The sequence below is a fragment of the Nomascus leucogenys genome, chromosome 10 (genome assembly GCF_006542625.1).
Source record: "Nomascus leucogenys isolate Asia chromosome 10, Asia_NLE_v1, whole genome shotgun sequence".
In the NCBI taxonomy this organism is placed as follows: Eukaryota; Metazoa; Chordata; class Mammalia; order Primates; family Hylobatidae; genus Nomascus; species Nomascus leucogenys.
In genome coordinates, this window is record NC_044390.1 from 38833710 (window position 1) to 38856528 (window position 22819).

Sequence of the window (22819 nt, forward strand, 5' to 3'; positions counted from 1 at the left end):
AAAAGCTTATATTGTATGAAGCTTATATTATAGCAGCATACAGAAAGTTAATTTAAAAATTAACAAATATTGCCCAGTGTGGTGGCTTACACCTATAACCCCAGCACTTTGGAGGCCAAGGCGGGAGGATCACTTGAGCCCAGAAGTTCAAAACCAGCCTGGGAAACAGGGAGACCTCATCTCTTAAAAAAAAAAAGTTTTTAAAAATTAGCCTGGCATGATGGTGCATGCCTGTAGTCCCAGCTACTCAAGAGGCTAAGCTGAAAGGATCACTTGAGCCCTGGAGGTCAAGGCTGCAGTGAGCAGTGATTGTACCACTGAACCCCAGCCTGATTGACAGAGTGAGACCCTGTCTCAAAAAAATTCATTAATTAAAATTAACAAATATAAATTTAGAGAATAAGTGCTCTGAGGAAAATACAGCAGGATAGAGGGTTAGAGAATGACTTTAGGGGAGCTAGTTTTGTAGGCTGATGCTCTAAGGACTGACATTTGGGCAGGGATATGAAAGCTGAGAAGGGTAAGCCTTGTAAGGCTCTCGGAAGAGGCATTCTAGGGAGAGGGAGTAGGCAGTGTAAAGACCCTAAGCCAGAACAATTATGTTGCTGGAGAAACAAGAAAAAGGGCTGTTCCTGGAACAATATAAAGGAATTGGGTTTGGATTCGGTTTGGATTTGGTGATGGAGTTAGAGGGGTTAGAGAGACCGACTAATGCAGTGCCTGGTAAGGAATTTAGATCACGTTCCAAGTGTAATGAAGCCATGGAGCATTTTATGCAGAGGAGCTAATCTGAGGAATGTTTTAGAAAGAGCCTTCTGACATAGGAGGGGAAAATAGCAGAAGCAGAAAAACCAGTTAGGAGATTCTGGCAGTTGGACAGGTAAGGCATGATAATGGCTTGACACAGTGGTAGTGCTGGAAGTGGTGATAAATTGTGGAATTTAGGACATGGCTTGAAGCAGAGCTAGTAGCATTTGTTTATGGGTTGGATATGGAAGATGAGGGAGAAGGAAGAGCATGAATGGCTCCTGAGGTATGAGGGTGAGCAGTCAGGTAGACAGTGATGTCTTTAGGTGAGCAGACTGGAAGAGGGGAAATTTGGAGATAGGAAAAATAATTCTATTTTAGAGATGAGTTGGCAAATCCACTGCTAATACTAGAGAAAAAAGAGAAGCATGTCTCTTCCTTAATTCAAATGACAGTTATTGAGCACCTGTTACTAGGTGCTAAGCACTGTACTATTTTCAGATCATTGAAAGAGAAAATAGAAAGGATCCATATCCTCAAAGAGCTCAAAGCTAAATAGGAGAGAAAGAGCTGCTGAATGGTAATAATAGACTTGCCAAATTTGTGTTGCCACTGGAATGCAGAAAAAGGGGCCCGGGAGACAGTAGTGCAGGCATTACCCTGGAGCCTAGGATTCAGGGTCTGGGCTGGATAGCAAGACCGAGGAGTAACCAACATGGCAGTGATGGTTAAAGTCACTGGAAAAAAGGAGACCCCTAAGGAAAGAGTGCCAGTAAGAAAGGGACTAAGGAGGGGACTCTGCCTGAGGAATATTGAGACTTAAAGGGAAAAAAATGTGAGCAAAGGCGATGAAGGTTTATCTTGAGAAATGGAAGGAGAACCAAAAGAAGGTGGCATTTTGGAAGCCAAAGAAAGATCAAGGCAAAAGTCACTATTGATAGCTTAAATGTACTATGGAGAACTCAAGTAACATAAGGTAGGAAATGTCCTTTGGATTTGGCCATTAAGAAGAAAGACATTGCCATAGTATGAATAGATCTGAGAAGTAGGGGCAGATGTCAGATTGCAGTGAGCTGAGGAATGAGTGGAGAGTGACAAGTACAGAGATGCTCTGCTTGCTGTCTGCTTTAGGAACTGGATTTTGGAAGAGAGTTTGGCCGGAAAAATGCACTGAATGGATGAAAGAGACTGGAGACCACTGTGGGCTCCTCTTTTGAGAACTTCTGTATTTACTTATATACTTGTTGCTCTATTTTATATTGTATTATATCCTTTATTCAGTAGTTCTCAACTGGGGTCAATTTTGCCCCAGGGACATTTGGTGAGGTCAAGAAATTTAGCTGTAGAGAAAGAAGAGACAACAGAGAGTGGGAGACTCAAAGTTCAGATGGGTGTTATTTTGTTTTGCAGCTTTGTTTTGTTAAGATTGGAGAGATTGAGCATGTTTGGGGCCTGACATGAATGAGGGAGAGAAGAGATAATAATGGAATCAGATCCACAAAGGAATGAGAAAGAGAAGTCCAGGACAGAAGGTAGAAGACCTCTTATGAATTTGTAGAAAAGGTTGTGAGACACAGAAACTCCCACTTAACTGTGGGAGCTAAAAATTAAAACAATTGAACTCCTGGAGACAGAGAGTAGAAGGATGGTTACCAGAGGCTGGGAAGAGTAGTGATGATAGTGGGGAGTGGGGATGGTTAATGGGTCCAAAAAAAATTTGGAAAGAATGAATAAGACCTGGTGTTTGCTAGCACAACAGGGTGACTGTAGTAAAACATAATTTAATCATACATTTAAAAATAGCCAGAAGAGTATCATTGGATTGTTTGAAACCCAAAGTATGGGTACTGGAGGGGATGGACACCCCATTTGCCCTGATGTGGTTATTGTGCATTGCATGCTTGTATCAAAGTATCCCACGTAACCCATAAATATACATGCCTACTATGTACCCACAAAAATTAAAATAATTTTAAAAAAGAAAAGAAAAGGATGTGAGAATATAAATATATTTTTAGCTGGCTTTTTAGATGGTTCATGTAAGAACTGTCAAGCAAGGGAGAAAAGATCAGCAGCTTGGAGGGTTGAAAAGAATGAAGATTTAGAATAGCAAATCAGAGGAATGCATGAGGAAACCAACTAGAAGCCTGTAAAAGGATATTCAAGCAGTGTCTGGAAGCTTCAAGTTTAGAGCAGCATCAGCCTACACAATGGAGTAAGTTGTTGTTGTTTTTTATTTTCAGGAGACCTCAGCTGCCAAGTAATAAGAGCAGAGAAAATGAATGATTAGATTGAGCCAGAGATTGAGGTTTCCAGAGAAGGTTCAACAGAAGAACTAGTCAGGGAGGTTCAAAATGTTTCTGGGAGAGCAGATGAAAAATTATGATAGTAACATCATAATTATTACGGTAATATTTATCAAATGCTTGCTCTGTGGCCTGTCACTTTCTAAACGTGGTGTGTGCATCAAAGTGTTTAATTCTTATAACAGCAATGGAGAGATTACTATGATTATGTCCTCAGAAAATTGAGGCACACATAGTTGATGGTAGGCTGGAATTTTAACCCAGGCAGTCTGGCTTCAAAGGCCACACCTGCAGCACTACACTACACTACACTACTGTGTTTGAAAGAATCTAAGTGGGAGAGATGGGAATCAATAATAGATCAGCCTGATAGACTGAGAGAAAAGGGAAGACTTAAGGAACTAGAGATCTTCAGGAAGAAAAAGGGATAGTGAGAGAAAGGAATGAGGGAGCTGATGTCTAGGAGATTGAGGCCCAAGTGCTGTATTAGAGTTTAGGATTTCAGAGAAGGTCCAGCAAGACTTAGGGTGGTGATTTGCAAAAGTAGAGTGGAGGTAAAGATCCTCAACCAGGAGATCTGAGAATTGGGAACACAGTATAATGGAAGGACCAGCCATGCAGTGAAATCTCACAGAAGGATGGCAGGACTTAGAATTAGGAGGGGAGTATGAACTAGCTGAATTGCACATGCCAGGCACAATTCCACAGAAGAAGCTTTGCAGTAGCTGCTTTCTGTCATGTTTGGGTAGTTTGGCTCACTTCATTCAGGTCTTTGCTCAAATGTCACATGCTCAGAGAAGCCTTCCCTGACCATCTGTCACTCTCTATTCTCTTGCCCAGATTTATGGTTCCGCTTAGCCCTTCTCACACTCTGACCTTATATTGTATATTTATTTGTTTATTTTCACTCTCCTCCAGTGGAAAAACCTATGAAATCAGGGACTTTGTGGGTTTTGTTTATGAATGTACACCTAGCACCCAATGTATTGCTTGGAATACAAGAAGCTCTCATTTGGTCAATACTCAGTGAATGAGGCCAGGCATGGTGACTCACGCCTGTAATCCCAGCACTTCGGGAGGCCAAGGTGGGTGGATTACTTGAGGTCAGGAATTCCAGACCAGCCTGCCCAACATGGTGAAACTCTGTCTTTACTAAAAATATAAAAATTAGCCTAGCATGGTGGTGTGTGCCTGTGATCCTAGCTACCAGGGAGGCTGAGGCAGGAGAATCACTTGAAACTGGGAGGCGGAGGTTGCAGTGAGCCAAGATCATGCCACTGCACTCCGGCCTGGGCAACAGAGAAAAAAAAAAAAAATACTCCGTCTCAAAAAAAAAAAAAATACTCGGTGAATGAATGGATGGAGAGCAGTTGGCTCTACTGAGGAACTGGGATCAGGAACTTCAGACTGCATCAGGAGCTGAGATCATCCCCACTGTTTCTCTGGGGTTCCTGGTCTCTCAGTGCTGCTTGTTTCTGCATATCTGCTCCATTTGTCCCTATAGACAAGTTTTCTCTGACTTTTTATTGTATGTAATTGTCCCATCTTTGCTAAAGTACCCAGCCAGTTCTAATTTCTCATTCCCAGGAGAAAGAATCTAATTGGCCCAGCTTAGGTTTGGTATCCTACCCTTCTAGTCAGCTATGACCAAGGAAGAATCAGGTAGGACTTTATAAGGATGGGTCAGATGGTGGTGAAGATATGGTTTTCAAAGAAGGCTGTCCAGCAACCCCAGAATGTATAATAACTACAATAACACAACATTAATGGTTAATTATTGTTAACTACAATAACAGAACATTAGTGGTGAAATGTCTCTTGTAATCCAATACCTTTATTCATTATAAATGGGGAAACTGAGGCTCAATTGGGGAAACCCAAGGTCACACAGCAGGGTGAATGGTAGACGTAGGTCAGTTGACTTGGAGTCTCTCTTCCCCATATCACATTGCACTGACTCTTCAAAGAGATGTTACCAGGATGAAGCAATTAGAGCAGGAGTTCTAAACCTCTGCCCTACTGACATTCTTTGTTGCAGGGAGGTGATTTGTTGAACATTGTGTGCACTGCAGAACATTCAGCAGCACCCACTCACTACATTCCAGTTGTCAAATTACCAGCACAATTTAGTCTTCTTCATAAGCAGTATCTAAGTATTTACTTGTGAATATATATGTGTGTATTTTAATATTTGTTGATTGGATACTTTAATATCTTAAATTTAAGCTCCTAAAAAATAGGAACTGTGTCTGTTAAACCCACTTTGTTCAGTACCCAGCTTACTTGATAAGGGACAGGAAAAGGAAATGTAAGTTCATCTCCCACTGCCCTTGATTGTTCCAGAAAGTAACCCACTTCAAATAGATGGAAATAATACAGAATAGGGCAAGAAAAGCTATGTTCCCATCTTGTTGTTCCTTCCTCATGACAGACATCACTAGTTGACACCAATATTCTCCCGCTGAGCCAAGATACAGCATCATAGTCCTCAATAAAACACTCTACTTAGTCATTACCAACCTACTAGTATCTACTGGAAACTATTGGATCCAGAAAAATCCTTTCTAGCCAGTCAAGAACTTGGGACATTGGTGGGGAATCATTGGATGTGAGTTGTTTCAAGACTGTTCAGTACTTCTGAATTCACAATTCACTCCTAATTTTCTGGATGTAAGCCATCCATTTCCAAAATTCTGCCTCAGAAATATTTTACAACCAGATATTAATTCCCAAACCTTTGGACCTCAGAGACAAATTCCTCTATTTTATAAATACCTTAAGTGACATGGAGTGGTTAAAAAAGCTTGACTCATTTTTGCCCAAATCTCTCCCTTTCCTCCTTTTTTTTTTTTTTTTTTTTTTTTTGGAGACAGAGTCTTGCTCTGTTACCCAGGCTAGAGTGCAGTGGTGCTATCAACCTCCATCTCCTGGGTTCAAGCAATTCTTGTGCCTCAGCCTCCCAAGTAGCTGGGATTATAGGCATGTGCCACCAAGCCTGGCTAAGTATTTTTGTATCTTTAGTAGAGACAGGGTTTCACCACGTTGGCCAGGCTGGTCTCAAACTCCTGAGCTCAGGCAATCCTCCTGCCTCAGCCTCCCAAAGTGCTAGGGTTACAGCTGTGAGCCACTGCGCCTGGCCCCAAATCTGTCTCTTTAAATATAGGTACTATACTGCACAAACAGCATAGTAACTTTAATGAAATTGTTGTAAGTTAAAGGTGCTTATAACCCCATCATGCTAATAAATGTTTAAATTTTTTATATTCCTTACCAAAATCCTTACCATACATATAATTTTATAAAGCTGTAACCATAATATATGCACAATTTATATTTTGCCTTGTTTGTTACTGTCTTTTAAACACCAATCTCTAACTAATATCATGAATAATACCTGAAGTTTCTACTTTAAGTCTGAAGTTATTTTGTTGGAAAAAAATATATATCTTTGTTCTGGAAAGAAGTCTCAGTGAGAATCCTATCAAATAATGTTTACCATCGTTATGGAGCCCCCAGTGCCTTTCTCTGCATTGGTGGGAGTTAAACGTTCACGTTCCTCGCAAAGGGTGTCCGCATTGATGAATTACGATGTGGTTGTTATCTTACTGTACTAACAATGAATGCTTCAGGCAGAAAAGCAGACCACTTGGAAAGAAGGAGACCTTTGTTTACCCAAATGTGTTTTTAATTATATTATTAACAAAGATAAAGCAAAATCAGGGAAGTACAAAATAATTACATGCGAGTCTAACAAAATAAACATCATTTGTTCTTAGATTCTATGTACTTCCTGTAAACCTGCTGTTTTTCCAAATATTGGACCTTTTCCTCTTTACTAGTGTTTCTTTAAGAAACCCCAAATTAAATATGCCTTTGCTTTAGCAGCCAAATAATCATATAAAGAAAAAATAACAAATATAAAATAAATCATGTTGGCATTTAAAGATTAAAATGAAGCCACAGCTTGATCAAAGAAATTTATTATTTGATATTTGTTCATCATTATGAATATTTCAAATCTCATATAGTCAGAAGTGATTCATTACTGTTTTCCAGGAAGTGATAATATCTCCTGCAGTGTCATTAACAATGTTAATCTTGGTCAAGTTTCCCTGGATTAAAAATTTATAAAAGCAAAATATTGCTGTAGTAACTATTCTAGAACAGCATTTTCTGGCCCTTGTGTTTCAAAGACCCCACTTATACAAGCTTAGCATCATGGGCAAGATGCTATATACATATACAGATATACAGATACACATGTACAAATATGCGTATGCTCCCCTCCCCTTTCACAGAGAACTGTTTCTTAAAACAGAAAATATTAAATGGGTAGCACAGGTGCAGTGGCTCCGCCTGTAATCACAGCCTTTTAGGAGGCTTAGGTGGATGGATCACTTGAGCCCCGGAGTTTGAGAACAGCCTAGGCAACATGGCGGAAACCCCGTCTCTACAGAAAATACAAAAATTAGCTGGGCGTGGTGGCAGGTGCTTGTAGTTCTAGCTACTTGGGAGGCTGAGGCAGCAGGATCACCTGAGCCTGCAGAGGTCAAGGCTGCAGTGAACGGTGATTGTGCCACTGTACTCCAGCCTGGGTGACAGAGTGAGAACCAGTCTCCAAAAAAAAAAAAAATGGTCACACGTTTGTGAAATGAGTTCTACAAATACTGATGCTTCATGCACATTTACTTATGGGCCATTTGTGTGCTTTATCCAAGTAATCAAATCATTTATTTCTGCTATGCCCGTAAACACTTGTGTGGAGGCTTTCTGTATGCCCTCATCCCATTTCCTCTACCGAATCAATGTGTTCATCAGGGATCTTTCAGTTGCCAGCAAGAAACATGCACTCCACCTAGTTTAATCAGAGAAGAGGCATTCACTGGAAGCACAATCTGTGTTTCACATCCAGGAAGGGCTAGAATCTGACTTCAACGGCTGTCAAGGCCAGGCACAGGCTCTCTCCTCATATACACTTGTTTCTTTCTTCCTTCTCTCTGCTGACTGGCTGCTGGTGCATATGGGCAAAACCTGGCCACTTCCAAAGGCCCTCTCTGCCCCCAGTGTGCATACTAATTCCAAATTCTTAAACTGTTACTTTGAAGGTGGAAGGAAGGTGGCAATTAGCCTTTTGTTGTTAAAGCGCGGCATGGGAAGGATTCAGGAAAGGCATAGATTGGAAAAATATTTTGTAAGGAAATATTTATGACATTTGCAGCTCCTGAAGTCAGGAAGTAAAGCACACCAAAGTGGTTTTTTACCTACTTCATTTCTCTTTTTCAGATTAGCCAGTCTTTTTCAAATCTCCTGTGGGAAATAATTTTCTCTATCTCAAGTCCTATTGAGAAATTGAAAGGGTACAAATTCTTAGTGAATCAGTAAACAAATAAATATATGTGGATTCACTTCCTGGCCCATGAGAGTGTTAGCTGAAGACAACCCCGAAGTCAAAGGTGTTAACTCAGTCCGTGACACTCACTTGGTCGAGGGAGGAAGTGGGAAAGGCAGCTGATTGCCTCACTCCCCTCTGAAGTAAATAAAAACCAGAGCGAAGGAGGGAGGCCAGAGAAGGAAGACCCCGTAGCACCACTGATGCTGAGAGGGCCAGTTTGGGGATCCTTTTTTATAGGTGGCTTTCTAAAATCCAGGCGGGCCCAGGGAAATCAAATTTCTATTGTGTGCTCCAGTTTAACGCTGCATAGCGAACCTTCTGAGTTGAAAAATCAGATTCTGGTCTTGTGAGATATTTAATACCTGAATTTCTCCTCGGAAAGGATGAGAGGTCAAGAAGAGCAATTCAAGGCCAAACAAAGAAGGGAGTCCTCTCTCTGTTTCCATGAATCCAATCCTAACCATCACCTCCACTTTGCACAGACTTAAATGTGTTAACTATGTGATTAGTAAATTAAGCTAAGGGCCTGAGTGCCTAATAGTTCTGCTGTGGTTAATTGTCTGTGTGCCGGATGGGCACCTGCCTTGAGTCAAGCTGATCAAGCTGGCCAAGTGGATAGCTCACCCATCCCACAATCCTCTCCTTATGCTGACGTTTCCACTGGTCCTGAAGCCTCTCCCCACTTCTTTCCAAAACCGTCTGAAAGGATTATAGTCATTAGCAACTTGGCATGAATAGATGCTATCTCTTCAATGGGTATTTCCATTTTAACCTTATCATTAATTAAAGGTCTTTCTGACAAAGGAATTTTAAGAAGAGTATATTTAAGAGTCTGTAGCAATTTCTTCCTTTCTCAGACATTAATTAGGTCTGGATAAAATCAGCTTAGCTCTGTCCTGGGTTGAGATTCAGCCAGTGCACACTGGTTCTCTCTCTCTGTTGCTTTGATATTAGCTTACTTCTATACTGACTGGCCAGTATCTGAGCCCACTTTCACTCCCTTCCAGTGCCCTGTGATCCTCTCTGGAATGTCTAAAAGCTCCTCATTATACAGAAACTAAAGAATCATTTAATGTAGTTGGAATCTCCTGGGTCCCTGTGTTCCAACTCTGTGGTCAGCATCTAGTTTGATTGGTTGTTTTAGTCTTTTTGATTGATAATCAGTACTGTTTTGGTTGTGAAATATTTTGAATGTCACTCCTGATTCTACCTCTTTAATTGTACTTTTCACTTTTTACATTACAAATTAAGGCACCTCTCCACCCACTCTCACTGCCCAATCAGCAACCATCACACCAAACTGACATCTCTCCTGAAATCTGTTCTCCCAGGTACCTTCAAACAATAAATAGCGGTGGAGGTGGGGGGAAGAATTACTGAATAGCACAGTCTTGGAAAATATGGTTGGGGGTGGAAAGAATATAATAGGACCTAAGGTTCTTAAACTTTACTATGCCGGAGAATCACCTAAAGATCTCTAGGCCTCATCTTTAGAGATTCTGATTCATAGATTGGAATTATTCAGGAATCATTATTTGTAACTCCCATTCCAGGTAAATTTGATGTAGATGGTGCGTGCATCACACTTGAGAAATACTGAACTCAACTGTTGGTGTGAATTATGCACAGTTGCCTGTGGATAGGAAGTGTATTCATCACCAGGAGCTTAATTTACCAGGATTTTAAAGGCATTCATCTTACTTCAGTTCCTACAGTTTTAGCTACATATGATTATGATGCAAGTATTCCTAATGCATTTTTATTGATGGTGCTCCAGTCCTCAGTGTTCTATTAACACATCCTTTTTTGTTTTGATATTAGAGTCTGTCATCCCAAGTAGTGGAACATTTCATGTAAAGCTGCCTAAGAAGCACAATGTGGAACTTGGAATAACCATAAGTTGTAAGTAGAAGTTATTTCTTTTAAATAATTTTTAAAGGCATTAGAAAACTGTGTTGTCAAATGGTTTGCGGGTGTAACAAATGTTTTATATGTCTTTGCCAAGTTTTTATGTCATGATACAAAAATGTGGAGTCAGTCACACCTCCAGCACTTACTGGCTGTATGAATGGGGTAAGTTACTCAAACTTTCTCCAATCTTGTATTTCTTCATCTGTAAAATGAAAATAAGGATAGCTAGAAAATATAGGATTGCTTTAATTATTGAATAAAATCCATATTTATATACCTAGTATAGTGCTTGGCAAGTGATGAGTCCTGGTGAGATAAACATGTATCTCACACAACTAGATAAATAATTAGATGAGAAATAGATGCATATAGATTCTCTACATTTTATATTGTGAATTATTAGTATATTGTATATATTATATATATTATTAGTATATTGTATATTAATTCACATAGTATATTGTGAATTAAGTTTTTATAATCTATTTAACAAAAATTACATTTATTTACTTTTAAGACTATCTTCCCATCTGTCCACTATGCATCTATAATCCTTTCACAAGACTAAAACAATGTCTCTTACTTTAAGTAAATCCTTGAATTCCTCCATAGTGCACAGTGTCTGGAAAACTGAACCAGAAAGAAAAGTGGAGCATATAAATGTACACAATTCCCTCCTTTCCTCGGGCTTTAGTTTTATAACTGCTTTGGTAAAAACAACTTTGAAAACGTTAGCTCCAATGGACTTCTATAGAATGGAAATTGAGGGTTTTGGGGGGCTTTTAGTATCCATAGACTAAATGCATCCATAAATGTCCCAAGAAAATGAAGCAAATATTAAATGCTTAAAGACCAAAGGAGACATAGAGGTAATGACTGTGACCAAGAGCTGGTTTCTTCAAGAAAGAGTGATGAGGCCACATAAAAGTGCCTCACTACACTCTGTCAGATAGCATTTCTGTCAGTGGTTCAGGCAAAAAAATAAATAAAAGTTCTCAATTGGGCAGTATGAAATGGTGCTGTCTGATTCAACATGGACAATATAAATTTAATACTGAAATATGAAATTTTATTTGTAACCAGTAACCCACACATATCTACTGCAACACTAAAAAGAATGGTACTGCAATTCAAAATAAATATTTAAGAGCAAGAAGCCACATGTATGGGAGAGAGCCTAGATCCCCCCAAACCCTAATGTGACCTAGTGGGAGAAAAGTAGAAAGATGGAATGGGATTTTAGAGACTCCAGCACTATCCTAAGTGCTCCTAAAGTCGTTTATTCCTTTAATTGGGTCACTTAGCCTCTCAGTTTGTTCACTATGCAGCAAAGATGGTATGTCACTATAGTGTCAACAACTAGGGCTACTAAAATTAAGAAAGTATATCAGAATTTACTGTTCCAAACCTATTTAGGGCTCAAGATGGCTTCTGCATGCAAACCCTCATGCAACTTTAAGGTTATTCTCTTTTGTTTATTCCAATCCATTCATTTATTCTGTCAGAACTAGCTGTGGGAGTGGTGCGTCTTGGAGTTATGCAGTATATAACCTGCCTCTGGACACAGAAACCCTGCCCCAACTTCCATTCTTTCATTCTTCTGCCTTCCCTCAACAAATGCATTCTGAGTGTCCACCATGCTCTAAGCCCTATGCTAAGTTTTAAGAATATACACCATGTCCTTCTAGATGCTTCCTGCTGGTTGGTATTGTGAAGTCATCTATTCCTCAGAAGCTTCTATCACCACTGCCACACAGTTATTTTACTCTCAAATTTTAAGTAGGAATATTGTCTTTAATTTTAATACAATAGATGTATTCTTAGTTACAAATTGATATAAATAAAAAACATAATTTAGTCAGAAAGTATCCATCTAAAAATAGCCTATGGTGTATTTCTTATTAAAAAGTAGACATTTATATGCTAATTTGTTTGAGATGTAGTCTTGTATACAAACTACAAAATATTTGTTTATTCACATGAAGAATCATTTAATATTATGCTTTATGATGGTGTTTTGTTTTGCATGAGTGTTTTACCTCTAAAATGGGTTTTAGTAGCAATAATGGCAACAATCTAAAAACCCCCATAAAGATGGCTTGCATTTTAGCCAGCCACAAGCAAACGCATTCATGGAAGCTGAAAGTGTTATGCTATTCCTGGACAGAGAAATGATACATGAGCTTGTCAAACATGCTTGTCAGTTCTTCTAGAGCTACAGCTCCATTTACACAACTAATCATCACCACCATGCTGACTTTTGTGTCTCCTCGTGGAAAATACTCGTATTTTGCCAGATGACAAAGCAGACTTTGCTCTTTAAAAAAAAGAAAAAAAGGCCAGAATCCATTTTCATTTAAGAGTTAGTAAAATCCTGAGGCCTAGCACAGTTCCTGACATACAATGTGCTTATATAATACCTCCGTTTGCTGAGTGAATGAATAAGAAGCTTTACCTGCAAATGTTTTACTAAGCACTATGTACTCCAAGAAATGAGCTTCCAAGGGAGATGATGAATGAATATAAATGTTTGTGCAAAGGCTGATGCATGGACGGAAGAAAGATTGACTTGGAAAATGATTAAGAGCAAGGACTCACAGCCTAGACTCTCTCCTGCCCTGATTCCCTCAACCTCTCTGTGCCAAGTTTCTTCATCTAGAAAATGGTGTACATATTACCTTCTTCATAGCATTGTTGACAAGATTAAATGAATTACTATATGTAAAATGCCTTAAACACATTGTGAACCCTAGCAAACGTTAATGATGATGATCATCATTATTTACTTTACACACAGAGCCTTTTGAAATATTGTATTATTTATTTATGTTTTATTTTTTTAAACAAGATCTCACTCTGTCACCCAGGCTGGAGTGCAGCGGCACTATTAGGGCTCACTGCAGCCTCAACCTCCTAGGCTCAAGCAATCCTCCCACTTTAACCTCCCAAGTATCTGGGACTACAGGCATGAGCCACCATGCCTGGCTAATTTTTTAAATTTTTGTAGAGATGAAGTCTCACTGTGTTGCCCAGGCTGGACTTGAACTTCTAAACTCAAGCGATTTTCCTGCCTCAGCCTCTTAAAATGTTGGGATTACAGATGTGAGCCACCATGCCTGCTAAAATATTTTAAGCACAGCTCCAGCCCACAAAATCTAGTGCCAACATAAGAAGGAAATCTGGGAACCCTCTTCTCAGACATACACAGATACTGCTAGTGAAACCGAGGTGCTGCAAGGACTTGATTCTTCTCACTATCTCTATACCAAGTCCTCTTTCTGTCGTCTTCACCTTGTGCAAGCTCTGAGTATTAAGAAACAGCCCTTCATCTCTGGAAGCATACCAGCAGAGCGTTTACAGCTCACTCTTCATACCTAATTGACTGAGAAATTAGTCTGTCTGATTTTAGACACAGTGAGCAGTTTCAGACTAATTTTCTTAAGTTCCGATGACACATTTGCAGCATATTAGCACCAGGCATTACTTTTATTGATGTTATTGCTATAATATAGAGTGATTTATTGTAGCAAATAAAGTGGAACAGCCTAGCAGAAGGATGCAGTTCAGGACTGGACGTCACATCCTGATGCCTCCACACCTTAGCCAGTCAGAAATCCCAGAGCTCACACCTTCCTGCACAGCCCACCTCTCTTTCGAGTCAGCGAATCCTGATTGTCTCGGTCACGTCCCATTATCAGTGAAGTCCTTTTTACATGGGTGTTTTCTCTTGAGGTTTTATTACAGGGGTTTGTGTCTACTTTGTACCAGGCATGGCACTATGCAATTTTGTGTGTTTTCTTACTTAATCCTCAAAGTAGCTCTGTGACATCTATCTCCATTTTACAAAGAGGAAAGAACAACTCAGCTGGGTAAACTGCCCAAAGACCAGGGGCTAATAAAAAGTGAAGCAAGGATCCAAACCCATTGTCTCTGACTTAGCACTGGCTTTATTTTCACCACACCACTCATCCCTGTCACCATCTGATTGATGAAACTCCCTATATCCTATATCAGAAAAAGCAAAAGACAGTATTTTGTGAGTACAGTGAATTCACTGGCTTTCCTTTTTAGTTCTGACTGAATTGTTTGCAGGAACAAAGGCTTGCTTTATTTTCTTATAAAATCATGAAGCAGCCTTTGTGATGACAAGCACAACAAATCTGTCATTTTTCCCGTAAGTCTTAAAGTGTATTTAGAAGAGATTGGTTCCTGTTATTTTGCCAACTTTGCAGTAAAAAGCTTTACTCACTGCTCCATTTCAAATCAATTAACTTGTTTTACTTACCATGTATGATGTATACGGTTGCAATTAAAGTAAAGCTGAATGATTAAGAGTTTGTATGTGTGTGTGTGATGATGAGTGGTTTTTAAACTTCTGAGGTCAAAATGTTACCAAACCAAACTTGGGTCCACTTGCCCAGCATACAGAAAATGCCAAACACTGACACTAAGATTTTCAGCGAGAGAAAGTGAAGCATTTGTTGCAGGGCACCAAGCAAGGAGAATTGGGCAACTAATGCTTAAGACTTGAACTCCCTGATGGTCTAGATGGTTTTTAAAGGTAGAAGGCAGAGGTTATAGGTGAAGTCATAAATCAATACATGGAGACTTTACATTGGTTTGGCCCCAAAAGGCAGGTATCTTAAAGTGGGGGCTTACAGGTCATAGGTGGATTCAGAGAATTTTTTTGATTTGCAGTTGGTTAAAGAAGCAGGGCTTTGTCTAAAAACTTAGGATCAGCAAAAAAGGAATGTTAAGGTGTGGCCTTTAGGCGTGACTCTCTCCAGGCCTCTCAGGAAGAAATTTAGAACAAAAAACGGTAGAGTTTAGTTCTCACTTCTCCCTTATCTCCATGAGATCTCTGAAGTCTATGTAATGGTGGTCAGCATTTTCCATCTGGTGTGGGTCCAGGTTTCTGAAAAACAACTTAAGAACATATGTTAATATATTATCTTTTAGTTTCTATGGGGAACCAAAATGCTTTGTGATTCTGACTTGCTTGGGAAACTATTAAGTTCTCAGTATTGTATCTTCTTGCTTATAGGGTTGTTCATTGACTTTTCAAGCCTACCTAGGTGCCTGGAATTTCCCTTGAAAATACTATTTTTTTATATTTCTATGTTTGAGAGTGGGGGTGCTCAGCAGGCCCCTAAGAGGGGTCCCTGCTCTGTTTCAAAAAGGCAGTAGCTTGAACACAAGCCTTTACTTCTTCTCCCACCCTACACTCCACTTTAAATGACAATATAAGATTTTTCAAAGGGCGAAAACTCATAAGGACAAAAAGAAAAGGAAAATAGACAACAGCAACCAAATTCGGCAAAGAAGATAAAGAAAGATGAATTTAACTAAAGAAGCAGAGGGGAAGCTGATAATGAGCCTGATTTCTATCCTGTACTCCAAAGAGGTTCAGGGACCAGAAACTTCGGGAAGTACATTTGATGGAAAATCCTAAGGCAGGAGGATTGGTTAAAAGGCTGCTAAGAGTGACCTTGGTCTTTAGATGCCTTCTCCAACTCCCAAATACCCTTCCCCTACCTTGGCAGAAGCCTAGAGTTTTATTCTCTGGAAAGCATGCAATAGAGAATTCTTTGGACTGATAGCACACAGCTGAATGCAGCAGTACTGTTTAAAAATGGAAATTAGGTGAAGATTTGCATACTGAATGTTGAGACTAAGAGCCTTCTTCCCCTAGGAAGCTTAAAGAAGCCAGCTAGCCAAGCTTAATAGCCTTCAAGTGGTAGGAAAAATCAGGACCATCTGATCCAAATAAACAGCCTGGCCTCAACTTAACACTTAAGACCTGTAGTCCACAAGCCCTACTTGGGTACACCAAGCTTTTGAACAGCTCTGTAGGACCACACTCTTTAATATAAACAGACAGCTAAGAGAAAAATGGACACTTGAGGAATAATCTAATATGCGAGGCTGTCACCAGAAACAAAGAAGGAAATCAGAGAATTAGCACATGCAGGAAGAAGAAAACAAACCAAACAAAGAGAGAAACCTATCATTGACATCATTAGCAACAAATATATTGCATTCATGAGGTGAGTAGGGAGTGCATGCTATTACAAAATGACATTCAGAGGGGGAAAAAAATGGGCCTTGAAAATTAAGAGTATGGCAGAAATGAAAAAACTAAACTTCTACAAATATTGGAAAAGAAAGTTAAGGAAAATGTCCAGAAATTAGGACAACAAATAAATGAAGAATCTAGAATAGATGAGAAAATTACACAGGTTGAGTCCAAATGACACAACATCCAGGTGATAGGTGTTACAGAAAGAAAGAGGAAAGAAACACATTAAAGAAATAATTGTATAAAAGTCTTAGAAATAAGGGATTTATTTCCAAAATGATGGGCCCATACCTATAGATGGAAATACCCACAGAAAAGCTTGTCATCAAGAGATCTGAGAACACTGGACAAAGCAGTGATCTTACAGGGTTGTGGTGCTGGGGCAGCAGGGCATGGTGGGGTGTCATACAATGTGTTAGAATAATACAAACAATAATCAAATAATCAGAATAGCATCAGGCTTTTCTTTTTTTATTTTATTATTATTATACTTTAAGTTTTAGGGTACATGTGCACAATGTGCAGGTTTGTTACATATGTATACATGTGCCATGTTGGTGTGCTGCACCCATTCACTCGTCATTTAGCATTAGGTATATCTCCTAATGCTGTCCCTCCTCCCTCCCCCGACCCCACAACCGTCCCCGGTGTGTGATGTTCCCCTTCCTGTGTCCATGTGTTCTCATTGTTCGGTTCCCACCTATGAGTGAGAACATGCAGTGTTTGGTTTTTTGTCCTTGTGATAGTTTGCTGAGAATGATGGTTTCCAGTTTCATCCATGTCCCTACAAAGGACATGAACTCATCATTTTTTATGGCTGCATAGTATTCCATGGTGTATATGTGCCACATTTTCTTAATCCAGTCTATCATTGTTGGACATTTGGGTTGGTTCCAAGTCTTTGCTATTGTGAATAGTGCCACAATAAACATATGTGTGCATGTGTCTTTATAGCAGCATGATTTATAGTCCTTTGGGTATATACCCAGTAATGGGATGGCTGGGTCAAATGGCATTTCTAGTTCTAGATCCCTGAGGAATTGCCACACTATCTTCCGCAATGGTTGAACTAGTTTACAGTCCCACCAACAGTGTAAAAGTGTTCCTATTTCTCCACATCCTCTCCAGCACCTGTTTTTTCCTGACTTTTTAATGATGGCCATTCTAACTGGTGTGAGATGGTATCTCATTGTGGTTTTGATTTGCATTTCTCAGCATCAGGCTTTTCAACAACAACTCTGGAAGCTAGAAAGCAATGGAAAAGTGCCTTCAAATTTCTAAAAGAAGGATTGCCAGCCTAGAATTATTTACTCAGCAAAGTAGTCAATCAAATTTGAAGGTAGAAAATGACATTTTCAGCTCTACAAGGTCTCAATAAACTCTTCTCCCTTGCACTCTTCCTCAGAAGCTATTGGAGAATGTGCACCACCAAGAGTGAGAGAAAGTAAAGCCAGAAACAGGGAGAGTTGGGTTCAGGATTCAAGGGATCGAAGGATACAAGAGAGAAGAGAAGAGAAGAGAACCTCTGGGTTCCCAGGGTTTGTGGGAAGGAAGTCCCCAAGATCTGTGTAGCAAACCTAGAAAGCAACCAGTCCAGACAGATTAGCAAACTCTGATAGAATTCCTGATAAGATGTGACACATTGAGAGAAGATTTATTTATCCTGGGAAATACGAGGAGTTGAATTAATAATAAACACAAGAAAACAAAGCAAACAAAAACATCAAGACATCAGATAACTAAAGGAAATACATATTCTGCAGAAAGGGAAAGAAATCATGGAATGCTATATGACTTACCTCTGGATGCTGTTGACATAGTCATGCTAAAATAAATACCAAATGTTGATTAATAAATACCAAAAATTATGACAAAATGGTATTGGGAAAATGGAGGGACAAGAAGGGTATATGAGTATGTTAGTGGTCTAGAGGTGGGAGAAACTAACTCTTCATCTTTCATAATAGAAAGTAAATAGAAAATGACTAACACCAAAAAATAATTTGGTAGTAATAGTCATATATTATTTAGCAATACGGAAACAGCCAAAAGAATTGAAAGCATCTGGGGAAGCAAGAAATTGAGGACGGCTCTTTCAGAATTCTTGACTCTTTAAATTGTATGTGTATATATTTTTGGTACAAAGAAAATACATTTTAAAAAGTAATATAGTAAGTCGTTTCCTTGTGAGTACCAAGAATGTATATCTATAGGCAGCACGAAAAATCTTAATATTGCAGTGTTATTAAAATGGATTCTCGTGATCTGGGATAAAATTTCCAATGACATTGCCTTGCTGGATTGCAGAAGAGCTGTAGACGCACATGACGATGATTTCTGAACAAGCTTGTAAATGACTCAAACAATGCAAATCTAGTAACAACAAAAACACTTGCATTGGAGATACAAGTGATGAGTTTGAATTAAAATCATTTTATAAAATATGAATGGGAAAGAGGCAGTACTAATATATATCATATAACACAGGATTTAGCATCATTGCTCTTTTTTGTCAGGCTTTCAGTTGTGTGTTCGACCAGTTCAGCTGAAATTTCAAGGAGTTTGAAATTTCAAAGAGTTGTGTTGTTTTTTCTTTCTGTTTCAGAACTTAATAAGCTTTTGTTGCCCTTTTCTGCTTAACCACACTCTTGGAAGTATTCAATATCCTTCCCCATCCCCATGTGATGTGTTTGTATCGATTTCCCACTTGGAATCACTTGACAGAAGAGAGAAAACTATTTCATGCCTAATAACCTCAGGAGATTTAACCAGCCCTGCCTCTCCTTTTTATTCAACTTCTCTGGAGTTTCATAGCCAGTGCCCAGAGCAGAGGCGTTTGTCTCATAGTTGGTGTTCAATAAATATGTACTAAATAAATGAATGGTTCTGTGGAGAACTCCAATCAAATTCCAAGCACTGAGTGAATGCTAGTGTATTCTCATTCAAAGGGTCACAAACTCAGAAGCCTTCATGGGTGAGGCAACTCAGTGAGTGAGATCAGCCCAGTGAGGATAGAGGCATATGAGAAATCAAAGGCTCCATCTGAAGGAGGTAGTGGGAAACTTAGTCCACTGTTGTTAAACAATAATAGCAACAATAAACATTTATGTAATTCATTATGTGTGCACTCATCCAATCTTTTTACATATAATAGCTCACATAATCCTCCCAACAAAAACTATGTGGTAAGCACTGTTATTCATCAACACCATTTTGCAGATGAGGAAACTAAGGCATCTAAGGACTGTGTGCCCAAGCACATATAGCTAATAAGTGGTAGAGCCAGGATTTTGGACTCAACAATTCTGGATGCCAAGTCCTGTCTCTCAATCATGACACCATATTGCCCATCTATTTTTTTAAAAGAAGCCATGTATCTATATAAAATCTACTAATTTGTAAGTGTTGGCAACTAAATATTTTTAAAGCACTACCAGCCAAGCAAATCATGCTTGGTTTGTGACTTCTTCTTAGGTAGTAGAAAATTAAAACATGGGGCTAGGATACGCGAACCATGACTGGGCCCCCGGACCATGCATAGCCACATTTAACATGCATGGTGGTGATGGGAAGGATCTCATACAGATCTGGATGACACACTTCTGGGTTCAACCCCATCATCCCAGTGGGCATCCACCCTATTGAGTCCATTAAAGGAGAAAGAGAAGAATCTAGTAAATGTGAAAATGGCCACCATACATGTCTGTAGACCATGTGTAGTTTCAAACTCCTCTGCAAAGCTGCGTAGGTTTGACCAAGACCTTATAGTGCTATTTTCCTCTCTTTCAAGGATGACAGAGATAGGTCTGATGTATTTTGTTGCCTCTACTATTGTTTGGTTTTACAGACCATTTCAGTGGAACATGAATTTTTTTTTTAAAGCCAAAGGAAACATTGAGTGCTATGTGATGGTTACTACAGCTTGGCAAAAATATGGTGTCAATTCATTGGCAGATGCTAGAAAAGCTATACTTGCTGGTAATAACAAAGTTTTTATTTTTGTGCCCTATGCCCAGAACAATTTGCAGTTTTGAAATATGACGTAACTAGAAATCCTGGATGCTTATATGCCTCTAGAGGCATTCTATCAAATCATTGAATGAAGTTTTAAATTATGAATTAACTATAGTGAAGAGAATGTTTTGCATTCTTTGCTGGAAGCTAAGAATAATGATTAAATGAAGTCCCATTAGCATTTACTATGGACTAATTTAGACAGTGGGTAAGGTATTGGTATATGTGTTTTCTTTTTCTTTAAATGTTGTATTAAGTTATTAAGCCATCTGTTCTTGTGCATAAACATTTTCCTGGGATTCAGATGGGATTATGGGATATGATATGGCTCTATGATTATTATGGGGTGATCAGACTGTTTATAATAAAATCTTACTTTAGGGGCCTGTTAATGCTCTCTAAAAGGAAACCACTCCAGCCTTCAGGTTGGCAAAATATCTCCTCTTGGAGGCAAATTGTTTTTCGCAAATGTTGGTATGGCTAATTTTAAGGATCCGATTCCTAGATTAAGTGCAAACCTCTAATTCAAGATTTTTTTTTTGTATTTACATGAACTATAATTAGTTTCTAAGGTTAATTCTAAGTAGGCTCATTTGTAATTGTTTTTTATTCTCATAAATGGAAATATTCCTGAGAAAATTGATAAAAACCCAAAACTGACCACTGTGCAGTATAATAGTTTTATCTAAAAATTCAATAAAAGTTACATGTACATGTTTAGAACATGAGCATATATAAAAATTTAGTTAACTAGCAACAAAATATTTACTAAAAAAAAAAAGAGTCATATTCCAGTAGCTTTCTAAGTATGAATTTGTGAGCAGCATTTAAAGATTTAGAGTCCATCTAGCAAAAGATTACCTTGTGAGGAAAGAAAAAGAACTTTATTGATTGATTGATTGATCGATTGAGATGGAGTTTTGCTCTGTTGCCCAGGCTAGAGTACAGTGGTGTGATCTTGGGTCACTGCAACCTCTGCCTCCTGGGTAAAAGCGATTTTCCTGCCTCAGTCTCCCAAGTAGCTGGAACTACAGGCATGTGCCACCATGCCTTTCTAATTTTTGTGTTTTTAGTAGAGATGGGGTTTCACCATGTTGGTCAAGATGATGTCGAACTTCTGACCCCAGGTGATCCTCCCACCTCAGCCTCTCAAAGTGCTAGGATTACAGGTGTGAGCCACTGTACCTGGCCAAAAAAAAGAACTTTAAATCAGTGATTCTTATCCACTTTCCCACTCTACACTGGAGTAATATGTGGCATATTCCCATCAACAGTGGTGTCTCCTCACTGGAAAGGAATAGAAGAAGGGGTAACTAAGGGGAACCCCCAATTGATTTTTTTTTTTTTTTTTTTGAGATGGAGTCTCGCTCTGTCACCCAGGCTGGAGTGCAGTGGCACAATCTCGGCTCACTGCAAGCTCCGCCTCCCGGGTTCAGGCCATTCTCCTGCCTCAGCCTCTCCGAGTAGCTGGGACTACAGGCGCCCGCCACCACGCCCGGCTAATTTTTTGTATTTTTAGTAGAGACAGGGTTTCACCGTGGTCTCGATCTCCTGACCTCGTGATCTGCCCGCCTCGGCCTCCCAAAGTGCTGGGATTACAAGCGTGAGCCACCGCGCCTGGCCTGATTTTAATACTCTCCAACTGAGATACCCACCTTTCAGGTCCTCTCTTGAGAATTGCTTATTAAAATAGATTTAAATTAAACGGGTACTTATCCAATTGCTTTCTCTAATTACAAATTTAAAGTGGCATTGCTTTAGTTTTTATGTTTGTAAATATTTTAGCACAAACATTTGTAAAGACATAATGTGCATACTTCCTAATTTATTTGCTGACCATCTTTGTTTTGCATACAAATGTTACTTGCATTAAGTTATTATAAAACAGGGGAAATGTACAGTAAGGGGTGAATAATGGATATAAAGATGTGATTATTCTATCTCCATTATTACAGCACCATCCAGTAGAAAACCAGGAGACCCCCTCGTCATTTCAGATATCAAGAAAGGGAGTGTGGCACACAGGTAAGGAAAATGGATTTGCTGATTCATTTTAAGGCCTGTCTTAATTTAAGTATACATGACACCTTCCACACCCAAAGCAAACCTTTCTAATGGGTCACTGTATTTTCAAAAACTTCCAAGCAGCCACTATTAATTGATCATATTTGACATCCCTAGTTCCAGTGGCTCCATAGATCTCTTCCTGCTTATCAATTTATTTCTGCATAGCTGAAAGCATTTCTTAGGGTCTTTCATGAATCTAGCATAGGCTCTCCTTCACTGGTCAGCTTCCATTCATTTTCTGACCAAAAAAAAACCCTGAAAGTAGCAGCACTTATTAGAGGTACCCAAACAAAGGTGATAACT

The 22819-nt window shown here is 39.2% G+C and overlaps 1 protein-coding gene across 2 annotated transcripts in view; it reads left to right on the plus strand.

The window, feature by feature from the left end:
- The window catches only part of GRIP1 (glutamate receptor interacting protein 1), a 449905-nt gene that overhangs the window by 355813 nt on the left and 71273 nt on the right, over positions 1 to 22819 (plus strand). For both annotated transcript variants that reach the window (XM_030820036.1, XM_030820035.1), the window contains 2 exons: positions 10267 to 10347; positions 22405 to 22474. In XM_030820036.1, coding sequence (XP_030675896.1) covers positions 10267 to 10347; positions 22405 to 22474 — 151 coding nt within the window. The remainder of the gene's footprint in view (positions 1 to 10266; positions 10348 to 22404; positions 22475 to 22819) is intronic.